Source organism: Ceratotherium simum, chromosome 4 (assembly GCF_057802395.1).
Source record: "Ceratotherium simum simum isolate JZ-2026a chromosome 4, ASM5780239v1, whole genome shotgun sequence".
Lineage (NCBI taxonomy): Eukaryota > Metazoa > Chordata > Mammalia > Perissodactyla > Rhinocerotidae > Ceratotherium > Ceratotherium simum.
Window position 1 is genome coordinate 58907187 of NC_141903.1, and position 19463 is coordinate 58926649.

The 19463-nt window shown below is 45.8% G+C and overlaps 1 protein-coding gene across 3 annotated transcripts in view; it reads left to right on the forward strand.

Annotated features, from left to right (window-relative positions):
* MCC (MCC regulator of Wnt signaling pathway) overlaps positions 1-18960 on the forward strand; it is a 405732-nt gene extending 386772 nt beyond the window's left edge. For all 3 annotated transcript variants that reach the window (XM_087429918.1, XM_004420305.3, XM_004420306.3), the window contains 2 exons: positions 11187-11309; positions 13097-18960. In XM_087429918.1, the coding sequence (XP_087286044.1) occupies positions 11187-11309; positions 13097-13277 (304 nt within the window). In that variant the 3' untranslated portion in view covers positions 13278-18960. The remainder of the gene's footprint in view (positions 1-11186; positions 11310-13096) is intronic.
* Positions 18961-19463: the final 503 nt, after the last annotated feature.

Sequence of the window (19463 nt, forward strand, 5' to 3'; positions counted from 1 at the left end):
TCTGCACAGGCTGTGTGCGACAAAACCCTTCTCCATCTCAGATCCTTCTTTTGCTCTTGGTCCTTGTAAAATTTAACTGAATGACCTTTCTACCAAAGAAGTGAACTATAAAAATGCATTAAGGAGAAGGAATTTTCGGAAATGATTCTTCTTGGTACTTATATGGTGTTTGCACAGCCTGCCTTCGGGCCCTGAGCACAGCTGAGGGGAGCAGACTGTTTCATGTCCATCATATTCCTGGGAGGCAACGAGGAGCAGGTGTTGTTCTCCATGTGATGGGGGAAGGTGTGTTGGGGACTGGCACAGCAAGGCCGAGTGGTTTCCCAAGGTCACACAGCGAGGCAGTGGGGAAATCACATGCCTCACCTTCTCTGCTGGACCCGTGTGTGCTGGCAGAGGTTGCTTACAGATGAGTGTGAGCTGAGCCTGCTCGCGTGGGCTCATCTGAAGGCTATACCCACAGTAGTGTGCATGGTCTGGGCGAATGGGAACCCCTGTGCTCCTGGTACATGGCCGCACATCTGTCCACCAAATGCTGAGGGCAAATGTAGTGCTGGGGGTGGGGGAAGACTTCCCCAATCGCACAGACCCCAGGTCGTGTGGGTTAAAAGGTAAGGATGCTGTGCTTCTCAGTGCCGGGGGACAGGGAGTGGTCAGGAAAGGGGCCTGTGACATGGTGAGAAGCAGCATGTGGTGCCGCCTCAGGTGAGTCCACGTCTGCCAGTGGGAGATAGGGACCTGGCTCCAGCTCCAGCACAGCCACCTGCAGGGGTTGGCGCCCTGCTCCTGCAGGGGCTGTGGTCATTTAGCCACAGGCTCACCAGGGGCTCTGCTGAGCCCTTCGGGGCACTGGGATCTGCCACCTGTGTCTACGTGTGTGCCAGATCACTCTTTAATGTAAAGGCAATCAACAAATTGCAGTGGCCACTCTGTCTAGGGACAAGATGTGCCCAACTCATCAAGCAGAGGAGGAGCACATGGACTTCCTTTTCTCTCTCCGATGAGTAACAAGCAAGCCGCTACTGCTAGGAGAGGGCTGTGAGTCAGATCCCTGTAAGGAGACATCCAGGGGCAGGTGAGCCCCATCTGATCAGCGTGGTCACAAGAGACCAGATCGGGAGGAGCTAGATGTACCCAGATTGGGAGCGGAGCTGGCCCACGCAGGAAGGCACCCCAGGGCAACGTCTCCAAGTTCAAAGAGAGGAGTGGAAATCCCCCCCAATCCCCCATGGCCTGTGGGCCTCCACCACTGCACAAATTACTCACGGTGGGAGGAACACCAGATGACAGGCCTTGACACATCTACCAGCAGGGGTGACACAAAGGCCAAGAAAAGACAATGTTGCAAAGCAAGGAGGCCAACTACTTCAAATTGGAGTGGGTTAAGAAGGGAGAGGCAAGAAGTGAAGACAACGGGTTGAAATGCTGTGCAGGGAGCAGAAGTATTGAGCGAGTCTCGCTAAGAATGGAGACACCAGAGCACATATGTGTGCCCCTGAGAATGACCCAATAAAAGGGGGGAGTCTTTCAGGGTCACAAAATAACTTTACCAGTTGCAAATCTGATGGCTACCCCCGTATGAGTGTTCTGTTGCTCTGTGACAAATTACCACAAGCTTAGTGGCTTAAAGCCATGTCCATTTATTAGTTCACAGTTTCCGTGGGTCAGAAATCTGAGCACAGCGTGACTGGCTTCTCTGTTTAGGGTCTACAGGCTGCAATCAAGGTGTCCTCCAGGCCGTGTGCTCATCCGGAGGCTCACGGGAAGAATCTGCTTCCAAACCCATTCTGCCTGCTGGCAGAGGTCAGTCCTCGTGGTTGCAGGGCTGGCATCCCATTTCCTTGCTGGCTGTCGGCCAGCTGGTAACTCTCAGCACTAGAGACCTCTCAAATTCCTTCTGCATAGCCCCCTCATCCTCAAAGCCAGCAACGAGAACCTCCCTCTCATAAATCCCTTTCCTGCTGCAAATCTCTTTCCAGGAAGAGCCCAGGCCATTTTAAGGGCTCACCTAATTAGGTCAGGTCTACCCAGAATAATCACCTTATCTTAATGTCAGCTGTTTGGGGCCTTAATCACATCTGCAAAACTCCCTCACAGCAGCGCCTAGATTAGTGTTTGACTAACCGGGAGAAGGTGGGTGTACACTGAGGGGCTGAAATCTCCAGGGCCATTTTACAGTTCTGCCCACCACACCCTGTTACTTACCACCATCTGGTGACTCCCAGCTGTGTGCAAACTCCTAGCAAGTGTATGTTCTGACCCCTCCCCGCTTCCCACCCCGGCCTCCTATCACATGCCCCCTCCCACCCTGAGCCACACCAGATGCTTAGTCTCCTTTGTGCCCCAGGACTTCACTCCTGCTGTGGCTTCTGCCCTCACACCACCTAACCCCATGCCCCAAGCCCTCACATCAGCGTGCCTCTAGCCTGTCTGTAAAGCATCTTTTGTTGTTGTTGTTCCTATGTGCCTTTTTATCATAGAACACTTCATTGTTCTGTGTCTTATGTGCCTGGTCCCACCCCTTTCACCCTCCCACCCCCTTGAGGAGAGTCCCTTTGGGGCAGGGATCATGGCTTACTCACCCAGGTTTACGACTTCAACTCTCATGACTCGGTTCCTTCTAAATGGTTCCTGAATTATCTCAGCCTCATTTCTCTCTGCCCGCTGGACATCTCATCTCCATCCTGAAATCATGCCAGAGCCTCAGAACACAGCATGTCCAAAACAGAAATTCTAACCTGTCTCATCCTGCCCTTTGAAATTGGCCTCTTCTTCAGAAATCCTATTTATATTAGAAATTATATTCTTCTAATGATCCAGGATTACAACTTTGAAGTCTCCTCTCTCTACCTCTTGTCAGCGGATCATATTGTTTTTTTCCCTTAAAATCCCATCCATTGCTTGCCATTTGCATTGCCCTCTCCCGGGTTTAGCCCTCAACTCCTCAGAACTCCTGGATACACGCCCTAATGGGTCGTCCAGCCACCAGAATACCTTAAAGTGCACTTCTTATTGGGTCGCTCTGCAGAAACACCTTCAGTGGCTTGGCATTCAAGATTGTCTGTAGGTCCCTAACTTAACTTTCTAGCCCATATTTCAAAAAGTTTCCCCCATACATAGTCTGTAGTCCAGATTCATCTGGACAATGCATCTTTCTGAGAACAGGCCTTCACTTTATCCTCCCGTCTGTCTCAACCTGGGAACCCTCCTCCTCGTCCCCTCCAGTAGAACACTCACCTTCCTGAAGCTTTCCCAGGCACCTCTGCCGTCTACCTTCCTGCTCCTCACTGCGCCCCGATGGTACTGACCACTCATCACCCATCAGTGCCTGCAGAGCACTTGGTCGTTAGAGTCCTCCTCAGAGTTCAAATCATATCCAGGTTCCAAGAATATCTGCCCAGCTCTAGAAATCTTCCCAACTTGTATGAAGCATTCGGCCATGAGAGGAGACAAGATGGCACCGATTGACCCCTATTTCAGCAGCTCTGGATCAATACTGTTTTTGAGCCCTACAAACAGTGGGATGAAATGAAGAGGGAAGTGGTAGGGGTCCTTTTAAAGAGGGAGCCCCCACTGAGCAAACAAGCAGTAGACCTTCACCGTTTTATTAGTAGGACCATTATTTTAAAAGGTGCTGTTTTATTAGGCTTGCACTTGCTGATTCTTCATATTTGGCTGATTTACAAGAGCAATAGGGCAATGGAAGTTGTGCGTAGAATTCCATAAATGCACGTGGGTCTGCAGGACATTAATGGAATACAAAGTGCGCCTATGAGTTTATTATCGCATAAAGAAACCGCTGAGCTCCAGCGCCAGGGCCTCGAAGGGCACAGGTAAAGACTGATGCTTGCCCCCACGGATTGAGGTGGGCATAGCTTGGGTAACAGATTTTTTCATTTCTATCACTCCCGCCATGCTCCAAAAGCTCAGAGAGAAGGCCTTACTGGGGATCTCATAAAGGCAGAGGGATGGAGAGCATCAGAGCCACAGGCAAAGGTGGGGGCATGCCTGTGAACACTACAGATGCATTTCCTGGGCAAGAAACATGTTCATAGGAAAGTCTGGGCCAAGAAAGATAGACTGTTACCATCATCTTGCTGCTACTCCTGGCAAAATACAGCCACACTCCAACATAATACCTGCAGAACATCATGGCCTGGGGACACCTCATCTCTGATTCTGCAGGCCTGTGCTCTCCACCAGAGGTCTTATCTCCTGCTTCATGGTTGGTGGGCCCTCTGGGGGTCACAGGATACTCTAGCAAGATGCTGAAGAGCACAGGCCCACGACAGACTCCTGGTGTGGATCCCAGCTCTGCAGGCGTATTGGCAAGTCTCTTAGCTGTGCCCCAAGTTCCTCATCTAGAAAATGAGGGTAATAATAACAGTACTGACCTCCAAGGGCTGTTGTGGGAATTAAATAACTTCATCCTGGTAAAGGACGTAGAGATCGCTGTTCCTGCTGTGTGGATTTTCTAAAAGATAAGTAGTTATGGACTGTAATGGTTACCATGAGGGAAATAGGGTGATGTGATGTAGTCACTGCGGAGATGTTTTTTCAAAAAATTAAATATAGATTGCAGTGAATAATATGGAGGAAATGACAAGGTGCTGTGATGTCATAAGGCTGGGACATTTGTTTTGATGAGTAGTCAGGGTGGGCTTCTCTGAGGAGGTGACATTTAAGCTGAGATGAAAAGGAGGAAAAGTAGCCTAGTGGAGGAAATACATCCCAAGCAGAGGGAGCCGACTGCACAGGGTTCTGCCATGGGAAGGAGCTTGGTGTGTGCTAAGAACTGATAGGATTCCTGCATGCAAGGGGGAGGGTGCCTCCAAAGACTGGACAAGCAGAGGTCCGGTCAAGCAGGGCCGAATGGGTCAGAGTAAGACCACAGACTTTATTCCAAGTGCAGGTGGAAGGCACCAAAGGGCAGTAATATGGTCTGATTTGTCACAGTAAAAATTACCCTGGTTGCTCTGTGAAAACCAGGCTTAGAGGGGCGCAGAGGTGAGGCAGAGAACCCAAGTATGAGGCTCTTATGGTGTCCAGGTGAGAAGTGCTGGCAGCCTGGACCTGGATGCTGGTGGCAGAGATGACAAGAAGGTTTAGTAGATGGGGTTTGCTATGGAATGGATGTGGAAGACAAGGGAAGGGAGGAGTTACCGCTGACTCAAGACGTGTCAGCAACTGGGTGATGGTGTTGCCAGCTGCCAACGAGGGAGGAAGAGTGGATTTGGGAGACCTCAAAAGTTCTGCTTTGGACATGTTACATTGAAAATGCCTGATAAGTAGAGATGTCAAATAGACAGGTCCAGAGATCCAAGGAAAGGCCTGGAGATAAAGATTTGGAAGTGTTTCCCATGTAAGTAGTTTTTAAGAAAATAAATGGGAATGGAGAGAATCAAGTAAAGCAAGGGTAGGATATAAAATATGGTCCAGGCCCAAGTCCTAAACACTCCCAGTATGTAGAGGTGAAATAGAGAGCGAGGAGTCGACGCAGAAGACTGAGGGGAGGCGGGTGAAACAGGATGAAATCCGGGCACTCAGGAGTAAAGATGTGCTCAAGGAAGAGGAAAAGGTGCTGACAGGTAAGATCAGGACAGAGGGACCTTGGGATGAGGCAACACCGAGATCACCAGTGACCTCCTGAGCAGTTTCAGCGGCGACAGAAGCATGGTTGGGGTTAACGAGTAATGGAAGGTGAGGACGAGAGGAACCACATATGCAGACAATTCTCTCAATGATTAATTCCATATAATGAGCAATTACTAAGAAATTCCAGGCCTTGTGGCTGCATGGCTGTGACTCCCTGCGGTTTGGTCTGATTATAGCTCCTCTGAAAGGTTTCCTGGCCGGCTGCAAAGCCACTCACTGCCTCATCAAGACCCAAGATCGGGCTCTCGCCCTGTTGACTCCCCCAGCTCCTCATGGGTGTCTGGACTGTGATTAAAGTACCGCTGCTGGTCTTTTCATGTTAAGGAGAATGCAACCTCCTTAATTGCTCAGAGGGCCCTACTTCCCGACGGCCCGGGCACACTGACGAGCACTACCGCAGAGGCCAGCTAGCTCCGTCTCTGGCCCAGCTCAGTGGCAAGCCACCCTGGCTTTTCTCGTCACCTGTGGACTCTCATCATGAGTCTGCCTCTCAGATTCCCTGTGTATATGCCACAGCTTAAAATTGTTTCAGTTGAAAAGAAGAAACACCTCCCTGACTGTGTGGTTAGAGTAAGATTCATAGGACCTTTTGTGACCAGAAATAACGCTCATTTTTAGTGAGGTGGACGGACCTGTAACTGAACCACACATGTGCGGAGTGACTTGGGTTTTCATAGTAACAGTATAATCCAGCATGTCTTTTTACTTGATGGTCTATGCGTATATATTTTTTTTTTTTTAAGAATTTTTTTTTTTTAATTTTATTTGTTTATTTATTTCCCCCAAAGCCCCAGTAAATAGTTGTATGTCATGGTTGCACATCCTCCTAGTTGCTGTATGTGGGACACGGCCTCAGCATGGCCGGAGAAGCGGTGCGTCAGTGCGCGCCCGGGATCCGAACCCGGGTCACCAGCAGCAGAGCGCACGTACTTAACCGCTAAGCCACAGGGCCGGCCCTCTAGGCGTATATTCTTGAGTGCCTTTGCTACTAGGAGTTAAAAAAAAAAACAAGGAAGGGATTATGCAGTTTTGGGCGTTCCGGAAAACATCGTGTGCAAGCATTACTGTCGAGGGGCAAATGGAACATGTAGGGTTTAATTTTTACTTTCTCATCTATGTGTGGAGCCTATGAAAGTGCTCATTTTAGCCTTATTATCTCATCTAGATGAACTAAATTCTTCCTTAGCTGAAGGCCAAGCAAGCATTTGAATTAGAAACTGGAAGGAACAGGATATGAATCGTTGAGGTTCCAAAGTGACGTGGATGAGCAGGCTTATGGTTCTTATCCAGGTTGTCCTTTGAGAATCTGAGAAAAGCTGTAGGCTTCAGGCAAGTATGCCCCTGCAGGTATAGATTCAGGGAGTTCCAAGACCACAGGAAGTGCATCTGCAGACCCAGGTGAAGGACACTTCTGCCTGACCGGAGTTTTCCAAAGTTGCCTGATAAGAAGAATCACCTGAGGCACTTCTTAAAGTACTGGTCCTGGGCCTCGACCCAAACCTCCGGAATCAGAATCCAGGAACACCACCTGGTACCGTTACTGTGAACACGTGCTAAGAGCAGCACTCCACTGGTAATGGAATCTGAGTCACAAGTGCAAGCCACAGGTGTAGTTTTAAATTTCTAGTAGCCACAGTTGAACCTGTAAAAACCCAGGTGAAATTAATAACATATTTAGCCCAGTATATCCAGAATATTATCATTTCAACATGTAATCAATATTTTTAAAAGTATTGAGATATTTTACATTCTTTTTTTCATAGTAAGTCTTCAAATTCTAGTGTGTATTTTACACTTCCAGCACATATCAGTGTGGACCAGCCACATTCCAAGTGCTCAAATGGCCGCCCGTGGCATGTGGCTGCCACACCGGCAGTGCCGGTCTAGAGTTGTTACTTCCCCGTGGGTTAGCGTCTCTGTCAGTCCAGATCAGCGGTGCTGGAGGCAGCACTCTTTTACTACAGGTGTCTGCCTCAGTCAAATAACAACAGGTAAAGTAACCCACGTTTGAGGTTTGTTCTTGTCTTTATATCTTTAAATGAATCAGCATCCTCGTTCCATCCTGGAGCTGGTACAAGCAGTTCACTCAGCTCCCAGCAGCGGCTTTCCCCCATAACCATCCCCATCCCCACCCCCCCACCCGGGGTTGGGCAGGGTCTTGGAAAGCCTCTCCTGTCTTCAGTCCTCCACTAGAGGCTGCAAGGTCTGGAAAGTTCCCTCCGTTACCTGGGGGCCTGGGGAAGGAAGCCCTTTGTTTTGTGGTGAGGCTGGGATTTCCATGCTCTCCCAGTCTGCTGGTGGGGCAGGGGTGTGGATGTAATTGGGGGTGGGGAATCGTACTGCTCTGGGTAGTTTTTTGTTGTGAATTTACTGAGTTCATGGTGACATTTTAAATTCTCTTCACGATTTTTTCCCCTCTGCGCTATTAATCCACTTTAGAATAAAAGATAAAAGAATTGAAACCGTTTAACAAAATGTAGTAAAATAACCTTTCCCTATTCGTTATAGCCAGAGGGAAGGGGAAAAAAAATCTTTCATGCTGTCCTAACCTTCCCTCAGCTGACAGAGGGCTGCCTGAAAGGCTGAGAGTGTTACCACAAAAAATTGGGTTTACTTGCCCGGTGCGCATAAACAAGCCCACTAATTACGGCACCAGCTTTTGGGAGAGAAATCAGCTTTTTTCTTTGAGCTCCATCTGCAGAGAGGGCAGGGGGCGTGTGCCCTCAGATCTGTCTCACCGATTCAGGATTTGGGGTGAAATTTAAAAGGTGAGGGAAAACAGGCTGGCGCTCGGAAACACTGGTGGGACAGGTTTTGATTGGTGGGCTTCAAGCATTTATGGTAAGGTTTTAAACATTTATGACAGGATTCTAAACATTTATGATGGGGTTCTAAACATTTCTGATGAGGTGGGGAAGGAATTTTAACACCAGATTTTCCTGAATCAGGGACCCCTCACTTCTGATAATCCACCTTTCAAGTTCTGGTTGTGTTCCGTGAGGAGGATCTTTGGTCTCGAGGTCACTTCAGGTCAAGATTTCTTCTTTTGCACATGCTCTGGCTACGTGACTTTGCAGATTTTCTGAAAGGCAATTCTTAATCACTGTTGATAAGAGATGGGGTCAGCTGAACTGGTTACAAGAGGATGGGTTGGGGAGGGAGGAGGAAAGGAGCCGCCCCCCCAAGACAGCATTCCCACTTCTGGTAGGAAACGGTGCCACTCTTGGATTCCAGTAGGGAAGGCAACCAGATCCAAGGAGATCTCCTGGTGGCTGCTAGGGCCCAGGAGAAACCCACATTCCTCAGCAAAGTGGGAGACACTTGCTGGAAGGCTCTCAGCGCGCCCTGGCTCCTGCTTCCTCAGGGTGGGTGGGAGGAAGAGCTGAAGAATGATGAGTCATCGGGACGTCAGGGCTGGTTGTTAGGCTTCAATTAAAAAGATCTTTCCCCCTCCGTCCTCACTCACAAAAGCAGGCCTGGATTTTTGTGTTGCAATTCCTTTCTTCATTAATGAGTTTGGAAAGCTTGACTTGCATTTAGAGTAGCTGGAGGGAGAAATGCGAAAGATCTGAAAAGCCAGGGAGGGGCTGAACCATCTGAGCACCTGAGTCCTCCACCCCCTACCCCCAGTCACCCTCCCACACCCTTCCTAGAGGAAGCATAACCACTGAGACTCATCTCACATACTTTACAAAAAGCATACACAATTATGAAAATTTCAAGCAATGCAAAAGTGAGTACAGTAGAAAATGAAAGATTCCATCATCCCCCTTCCGAGAGTTAACCATTGCTGAGTGTTTAGCCTTCTGGTCTATTGTTAGAGTATATCAGCTATTCACACTCAAGATTTTTAATTGTTTTTGCAAAAAATGGCATCCAATAGAACTCACCCTTTTCACTTGACAGTATATCGGACACCCTTCCGTGCCAGTGCATGTCCATCTGTGTTTTTTTCAACCATTACAGAGCATTTCAGTGGAACCCACAGACCTTCATTAACTTAACCAGTTCACTGTTGTTTCCCATTCTTTGCTGTTGTTACCAACGCTGTAGTGAATCCAACTGTAATCTCATGTATCTTATCCCTACACTCCTACTATTTTTGTAAGAAAAATTCCTACAAGTCAAGTCGCTTTGTCAAGGGATGTGTTCGTTTTTTATTTTGATAGATACTGCCAAATTGCCTTCCAAAACTATTGTGCTAAATAACATTCCTCAAACACTCATGAGTCGTTTTTAGAGGATTTTCTCCCATAAATCCTGGTTTTTCAGTATGCTCCAAGGAATCAAATACTTTTAGTGAGTTGTTCTGAAGCTGTTTTTTTTTTTTTTTTCTTCCCCCAAAGCCCCAGTACATAGTTGCACATCCTTCTAGTTGCTGTACGTGGGCCGGGGCCTCAGCATGGCGGGAGAAGCGGTGCGTCGGCGCGCGTCCGGGATCCGAACCTGGGCCGCCAGCAGCAGAGCGCGCGCACTTAACCACTAAGCCACGGGGCCGGCCCTGAAGCTGTTTTAACAACTGTTGTCGCTGAGAAGCTGTCACCCGGGCATGGCGCTCAGCACTGGGGATACATACACTGGGGAGCCAAACCAAATAAGGTCCTTGCCACCCTAGAGCCAGCAAGCCAGCGGGGGAGCCTGCTGAGTGCAGTACATTCAACAGATCGTGGCAGACTGTGCTGAGTGGGATGCCGGGCCAGTGACAAGGGTACCTTGGGAGGGAGGAGGATGGTCACTGATGTTTCCCTGCCTAGGTCTTGTGCTCTTGTGGGAATTAGAGGGAGGCAATAAGCTGACTGGTTTCTACTGAGAAACCTCCTGTAATTGACTCCTAAGTCAATTAGCCTGGGTTACTGTGGTAGTAAAGAGCTCACAGAACTTGAAGCCATGGAGTAGGGGAGTCAAATGAAAGTGCAAATATAAGTTCAGTAGTTTCAAGGGGACAAGGACCTTTAAAATGAGAATGTCAATTCTACCACTACCACTACCAGCTTTTTTCATTTTTTTGCAAGGTAGGATCACGTTGATTTCCGCTGAGTAGGGACTCGTGCAAGGTAGGCCACCCAGACCAGAGGTTTCTGTTCTTGTATCCCTGAGTGTTCAGGAGATGCTTAGCACACTTGGAAAAGAAAGGTGTGGAGGCCAGGATGGGGTTTGTGGTCAGGCTGCACTCGTTGCTGAGCATCTCGTATGCCCACAGCAGAAAGAACTTCTAGACTAGCTTAGTTTCCCATCTGGAAAACTAGGAACAACTTCCTGTCTGTTCTTTGTGACCCATACTTTGATCTCTAAAGGGTCCTTATCATTAAAGGAAGCAGGGACAAACTCTTCAAGAATGCAGTGGTGAGGTGTTCTGGCTCTGCTGAGGGAAGGGGAGCTCTTGTGCCTTCTCTTACCTTCCTTTTCATACTCCTGCCTTTTGACCTGGCAAGCTAAACCTTCCTCCTTCACTGCCACCACTTCCAGGGCAGTAGCCACCTCCACCATCATCTCAAGTTACTCATGGCGTGCTTCATCTCTCCTTCATACAGAGAAAAGAAGTTAAAGGCCAGAGTTCAAGAGTTGGTGAATGCCTTGGAAAGACTCACCAAGAGCAGTGAAATCCGACACCAACAATCAGCAGAGTTTGTTAATGACCTAAAGCGAGCCAACAGGTAAGATCTCTCTGTTCGTAGATTCCCAGTGGTACTTGGACTCATACACCAGGGAGGATATTTCCATAATTGCTGGGAACCAACTCTAGCGAATGGCAAGTCCTCACTTGCCCCAGAGAGCCTGGTCTTCCCTAGGGCATCATTTCCCAAAGTGTTACATAGAAACCTAAGAAATGCTTGAAAAGATGAGTCCTTGAGCCAAATATGTTTGGGAAATGCAGCATACTGTGGTCCCCTCTTAACACTTTATATAATAAAGGTTCTGAGAAGTCATACAATTAAGAAAAAAAATCTGTTTAATTGTGTTTAAGCCAATGTTTTCCAAACAAAATTGACCATAGAACCTTTTATTTGAGCAACATTTAATATCGGTGGAACACCTTAGGAAGCACTGCTCTAAGACAGCAGTCTCAAACTTTTTGGGCTCAGGACCCCTTTACACTCTTAAAAAATTGAGAACCTTAAAAGAGTTTTGTTCTTATAAATTATTTATCTATTGCTAAATCTCATTTTATTATTTTTGTGTGTGTGTGAGGAAGACCAGCCCTGAGCTAACATTCCAATGCCAATCCTCCTCTTTTTTGCTGAGGAAGACTGGCCCTGGGCTAACATCCCCGCCCATCTTCCTCTACTTTATATGGGACGCCGCCACAGCATGGCTTAACAAACGGTGCGTCAGTGTGCGCCCGGGATCCGAACTGGCGAACCCTGGGCCGCCACAGTGGAGCGTGCACACTTAACCGCTTGTGCCACTGGGACGGCCCCTAAATCTCATTTTAGAAACTAAAACTGAGATAAGTTGTTTAAAGTTTTTATTAATTTGTTTATAAGAAACAAATTCACTATGTGTAATACAAATGGCATTTATTTTAAAAATTACTATTTTCCAAAAAATAATCAGAAGAGTGGCACCATTTTTACAATTTTGCAAATCTCTTTAATGTCTGGTTTAATAGCAAACAGCTCTGTTCTCACCTTGCTTCTATAGGCAATATATTGTTTTGAAATATATCGAGAAAACCCAGCTTCACGCACATCTGTAGTAAGTAAATAAAGGGCCTTGCAGACCTCCCCTGAACGGGTTTTGGGGATCCCTGAGGGTCGGTCCTCAGACCACACTTTGAGAACCTGTCTGTAAATGGAAGAGATTTGGGGTGCTGTTTTGGACCAGAGTGGGTACCGGGACTTACCTAGCCCTGGGCTCACCCCTCGCCTTCTTCTCACTGGGCTCCCAGTGGGGACAGTTCACAAGGCCTATGTTCTGTGTTCGGCTGGCAGCATTAGCTTATGGCCTGTGTGTTCCAAATCCTACCAGCCCAAAGCATAAAGGGAAGTTGTCGGAGCCTCTCTGCCCCATCCTAGGTGAGGTCACGGACTGCAGTGTGTGAGGAACACTCTCCTGTAACTTACACTTGACCATCTGTTGCAGGCAGCCATGCAACAAATACACCCAGTGCTTGTATTTAAGTGACAGATTTCTGGAATTCAGCTACCTTGTCTGCTTATCTGTTTTGGATGGGGCTAGTGTGGATTGTTGGTTTACACCCCTCCTAATATGTTCGTGACAAGCCTCTAGCAGGCTTGAATTAATCGTGGTTAAGCCAAGAGATGATTGGCCTTGAGTGCTGAAATAACTACTTGATTTCAGATTCTTGCTGAAGAGGCAGTGTGACCTGTTTCTTCAGAATGGTGCTCACTGGACCTGGCCACCCAGTGGACAGGACAGTGTTTGTCTCAATGCTTCTTAGGATGACTCTTCATTCTCATTTCCCTCTGTTCCCACATAGCAACCTGGTGGCTGCTTATGAGAAAGCAAAGAAGAAGCATCAGAACAAACTGAAGAAGCTGGAGTCTCAGATGATGGCCATGGTGGAGAGACATGAGACCCAAGTGAGGATGCTCAAGCAAAGAATAGCTCTGCTGGAGGAGGAGAACTCAAGGCCACACACCAATGAAACGTCACTTTAATCGGCACATGGGCACCGAAGTTCTGCCCATGGACGCTAAACTATAGCAGGTCACCGAGGAGAGAAGGGCCCCGGGGGACACAGTACCTGTTGGGAGAGTGAGAAGGGGAAGGTTGGCAGGTAGGTCAGCACTTGGACACTGGAGTGCCATGGACTCAGCCTGGGGGGCGAGTGGCCCTGGTGACACAGTGTAGGCTGTATCCACAGGATCCTGTTCCTCCCCTCCCGGGCCGTGGACGGCGTGTAAATACCCGCGCAGTGTGCCGTGCTCAGCAGGCCTTTCTTCTGCTTTCAGCACTGGCTTTGCCATTCTCCCATCTTTTCTGTTCTGGAGGTTGTGCATCAGTCGTATCCCACACATTTGCTTTATAAGATTTTCCAGTCCTTTCTTCTCTTTTTTTGTAGACAGTGACCTTATCTCTGGCATCCCCAATTTCTCCTCTTTCCTTCTCCTTGAGGGGAAAACTGACACTCACAGAGGGGTCTGTGTGTCTTCAGCATCTAGAAGTGCTGATTTGCTTATTGCAACAGACTTTGGTTTTCAAGTCCCACATATCAACTCTAAGATATAGGCTGTCACTCAGAGGTGCTCTGGGAGGTGGATTACAGGAGCATGGTGCACAGGTGTTCCTTACAGTCCTAGCTTCGGTGACGTTACAGGTAGAGAAACCCCAGGGCTGTTCCTGAACAATTCTGTATGGGAGAATGAAAACTTCCTTCACCTCTCACTGTGGAGGCAGTGCTGGGAAGGGAGCTCTCTTTGACTCTGGGATCTCCCCCTCCCAGTAGAGCCTTATTAACAGCCAAGACTAATTGCTGACAGAACCTGTTAATACACGTAGGGGAACTAAAATTTTATTAGGAGTTTTTTCAAGAGCAGAGGAGCATAACTGGTACTTTTCCCCCACCCCAGGGCACTACATACTTGCTGTTCTGCATGAATCAAAGTACATATGTAGCTCAGCACCTGCCTCTGTTTTTCTAAGGGCAAGAGGCAGGACACTGAGTAGATACTGCATGTTTTGCAGGCTGATCCCACCTATTTAAGAAACTGCTACTGAACCCCCAGTTCAAGACTTCGCTCCTGCTGTTATGAAGGGCAAGGGGTGAAGGAGTGGTTGCTGAGGCCTCCTTTTACCCCCTCCCCCCCAACCCCGAGACATGGTGATGGTTAGCATACGATGCTTAAACAGGTTCAATTTCAAGCAAAATGCTGACAGGGCTGGGCAGGACTGAAGTACCTGAATTCTTTCAGGAAAGTCTTCCATCTTAAAATAAATTCATTATTCCTCTTCTATTGTAACATTCACTGTTTTACCAACTCTCGCGTTGTGTTTCAAGTCTTCTGTAGCTGCCCTACATTGACACATTTTCAAGGACCACTTGCCATTTATTCTGTAGCACCTAAAGATCCACCCAAAGTCCCCTACGGGAAATGGGTCACAAAGTTTTGCTTATGACCAGATCACTGCATTAACCACGTCCATGAGCTAAAGGTCTGTCTTCAGAGAGCATGGTACAAGTTCCTCAGCTTTCTGCCTAGTGGGGAAGGACACTCCAGCCACCACTGTGGAGGACAGAGCATTTCTATCCCAAAAGCAATCACCCTTCTTTCTCTGGCCAGCAGTGAGGGCTGCCCCATCTTCAAAAGGAATCAACTGGTATCAGTCTGGAAGGATCAGCTTTTGGGTGCTTTGATCACTGTGAAAGTAGTCACTGGCTTCTCTTTCTGTTATGAATCATTTTGTCAAAGTTGGTTCTTGTGATTTTCTTTTTAATCAATTTTTATTCTTTGGATAGTTTCATTTTGTCACAAGGAAAATGTTTTGGTAGAAAAGTATGTGCAACAAAAGGTTTAATAGACAAAATCATTGTTTTTGTCATTTTTCCAGCCTGCCTAGGGAAATGTCCTTCCTTAAGCAAACTGGGATGTGCAAGGTGGGAAACCATTCATGGCTTTCTCTTCTGTGACTAAACAGGCATCAAAAGTTTTATTTTCACCAACACTGAAAACTATGGCTGATGCAGGTATAAAATCTTGTCTGCTGACTTCTGTCTACCAGTCTCGCTCCAAGTTAAAACTGAAAACCCACCCTTTTAGGGTCATATAACTCGCCCCAGACCCCAGAGGTCTCATTATGAGCCATCATGAGCTCCAGTATTGCTCATCCTATCTGGCCTCATTTTGAGTTTATATTTCAACATAATACTTTTCAAATATGTGGTGATTGGGTGAAAACTATTTCCCTAGCAAAACTGTTACCTTTATAAATGTGTAGAAAAAGATATTAAATAGTTGATTTCCTTTCCTTGTATTTTTTTTTTTTGTTTTGTGAGGAAGATCAGCCCTGAGCTAACATCCATGCTGATCCTCCTCTTTTGCTGAGGAAGACAGGCTCTGAGCTAACATCTATTGCCAATCCTCCTCCTTTTTTTCCCCAAAGCCCCTTCTAGTTGCTGTACATGGGATGCTGCCTCAGCATGGTTGGAGAAGAGGGTGTGTCGGTGATGCGCCCGGGATCCGAACCCGGGCTGCCAGTGGCGGAGCACGCGCACTTAACCGCTAAGCCATGGGGCAGGCCCCTGCCTTGTATTTTTCAAATAGTCCCTAAGACATAATCCTTGTTGAAGGTGAACCAGCAGGCACTTGGTTATGCTAATTGTGGGGCCTACTAAAACTGCACTGAGTACATAAATGATCACAGGTGCCTGGATCACTTTCCTTTTTTATAACCTGAATTTTTCTTTCTAAATAGGAGCTGGTTTATATTAACATCTCCATCAGGGGTAAACAATGATCTTGATTCTAACTTGTATGAGGTTAAAACCTTCAGACTTCTATATTTTTAATTGTTTTCCTCCAGTTTCCTCAGTGGTTACCCCTAGTAGGCAGTCACCCTCTCCGTTCAGAGTTCAGTCTTTGGCTCTTAGAGCAATAGGCATGGGAAGAAAGGACCCATTTCACAGTTCCCTTGGAGTGCATTTCCCACTGCTGAATTGAGGCAGAAATCACAGGCAAGAGACTTCTGTCCATAGCTGCAGTGCCATCAACATGTGGGCCTACCAACTGGATCTGATGTTCTGCCAAACTCTGTGTGCAACAGCTACCAAAACTGCCATGGACTTGTAGGCAGTAAGACTCCTCTTTGAGACCTATCCAAAGTTATTTGATTAAATATCTTCTGTGCTCAGACAGCTGTGATTTATCATGCCCTCCCTATCTCTCCTGCTTTCGCCCCAAAGGTACACTAGAGGTTTCATCATTGCCAATGCAGGTAATTAACTGTTTCATATTCATGCTCATCTGCTGGCATGTCAGGTTTCTGAAGTTAATGTCCATGGTGCCTGAAACTGGAATCTTAAGTCAATAAAAAATTAAGTGCCATTTAAACATAATTGCTTAATTCTCCTTTGAGATGCATGTGCTTCTTACTAAGTCTTCCTCTGAGCCTGCAGCAATACTTTATAGGGACCACAGAGAACTCTAAATTAGAGCCTTGACATTCCACTACTCCAGAAAGGCAGTCCAAATTAGAGCCTATATAAGGCTTTTTCTTAAAAACTGTTAGGATGAGGCTAGTAAGGATTTTACTTCTCTAAGAAAAACTTGAAACTATTTGGAAGTCTCCTAGTTCCTAGCTGCATAGTGATTACATTATTTTAAGTGGAAAAAATGCCCCAGTTACCTGACCTGGGCTGGACTGCCTATGTCACTGGCATGAATAAGAATCTCCATGGTTGCCTGGCCCCTTCTGAAGGTCTTTCCTATGGCCCACAAAAATTATCCTGCAATTATTTTTTAATTCTGTCATCAGTTATCTTAACTCACAGCTCTTGAGAGTTTGGCGTATCATGCTCACATTTTAAGTGAAGTGATGAGAAAGACATCAAGACCACAGAAAACACCCAAACTTTCATTAATGACTTCTGAAGGCATAAAGCTCCATAAAGCTTTAAGCCATTTGCAAATGCATAACTGGGAGTGTGTCTCATCCGTGAAACTATTTAAAGCGAAAAGGGATCATGCTAAGTTTACAGCTGCACCTATTTCTAGATGCAACAAACACAGCTATAGTTAGAAAGTTTTTAGAGGCCAAAAGGGGAGAATTCTGATGATTGAAATTTCTACATTAAATTTAATTAGGGTGCAGTCATAGGGTTGCCAAGGTTTTTGGGCAGGGGGTCTGTTCTGCAGTGACAGCTGTTGTAGAACAACACTATAAAAATTTCTGGGAAAAAAAATCATAGCAATTATTTTTCTATTTATCCAGTGGAATGGCCTATTTGACAAGAAATGACACAATCACCACCTTTCACTGAGGCTTGCAAACTCCCTAGTGCTCAGAGCTGGGCACTACTTGGTAGAAGAGGCATAACTTGTTATAAAACAAAAATTATGCCTTTGCTGCACACACAGTTCTTAAAAGTTTATCCAAATCCTATTCTAGTTAATTGAAACCTTGTGTTTATATAGGCAAAGTTGAAGTTAGTTAGTTAGCTCTGAACCTATGGCCTTCTGAAGTTCCTCCTGTTTCACACACTTTAAGTTACTTCCTAACTACATTTGTATTCACTAATAAATATATGCCTTAGGCTGCCAAGCACTAATTTTTTAGAACTGGAACCAGAATTATCAATTAACATAATGCTGGCTGCTGCCCCCACAGCATCACTGAGCACACATCACTGCGCCAGCATCACTGCGCACCAGTGGCTGTTACGATATAAACAAGTAGAAGAGTACAAGTTGAATAGCAGCTGCTCGTGCATTCTTATTTTGCTAATTCCTGCGTAGAGGAAGTTTTTTTCACAATTATATTTTTGTTTGAGAGTTATATTGGATAAATTCTCTATCACACTGCATCTGAGGGAGATGTTGCATGTGATCAAGAAATCATTGTACCAGTAACAGCAACTGCTACTGGATAACCATATCCTTGACTAATAGTACTTGATTCTTCCATAGTCAAGGTAAGCTACAAATCACTCATCCACTGATCATCTGAAATGTCAGCTTAGCAGAACAGAGCAAGCTATATACAAAATTCCCCACATTCACACTGATGACCTGCTTAGTTGTTCTTGCTCTACCATTCACTTGTGCTCTTTTTGCAATTCAAGTCCATGTGGAAAATGTTCTGTTTGTAGAACTCATAGTATTAGAGTGCTCATGTCAGGACTGCCAAGTGAATGAGAGCCCCTGATAATCTGCTTTTGTTTAACCCTAATGCAACGATAATGAAACATGTTCACTTCTTTTCTAATTTCTAATCAGTTTTTAGACATATTGTCAACTTATTTACTTTGCATGAGATTTAAGTTTCCTATTATTTGAAAATGTGCTTTTAAACCACTTGGATTATTAGAAAAACCTGCTTGAATGTACTGTCAGTTATTAAAGCACATGTGACTAAGTTTGCATCTGTCAGTATTGTTCTACTGTTTGTATTGAAAGTCTCATTTTAAAGTTGCCCCTTAACACTGTACTATAGCTTGTAATTTTTTAGATTCTTCACTTGTATGCTTTAAATGTTTCCAGATGCCTTTAGTTTTAGCTGCTGTAAAATAGCTACTTTGTGTTATTTGATATAGAATTGTTTAAAAAAAACTCCATTTATTTATACAGAGACATTTATAATATTTTACAAACATTCTTATATTCTGAATAAATATTTCTAATTCCATGATGTACTGTAACTGTGTTCATTAAAGTAAGGTTGTCCTTCTGTAGTACTATTTGTTTGTCTAACATGTAAATATCAAACCTGTGATGCTTCATATTAAATCAAGAGCCCTAGTCAAAGCAGAGAGCTGGAAGACAGACTACATTAGGTCAAAACAGCCAACAGCCAAAGAAACGTCATTTCTATTTGGCTGCCTTTTCAAAATCACTGAAACGGGATATAATGAAGAAGGGAACGTAACCAAGAGTTGGAAATACAAGGAAGCCATGCATGACTACGAGCAAGAGCAGCAAGCAGCTGTGCAGCACGTCTGTCTGTTAGAAGGCTATTACCTTTAGTGTTGTCAGTTCTATCAAAGCAGAGTACCTGTGACAACAAGAGTATATAATACCTTGGTCACTCTCTTAAAATTTTAAATAAAAATTACTATCATATAGCTGAGGCCACTAGTGGAGAAGAAGGTATTTCTTTCTTCCTTGAGATCCAAGGACTGTCAAGGATTC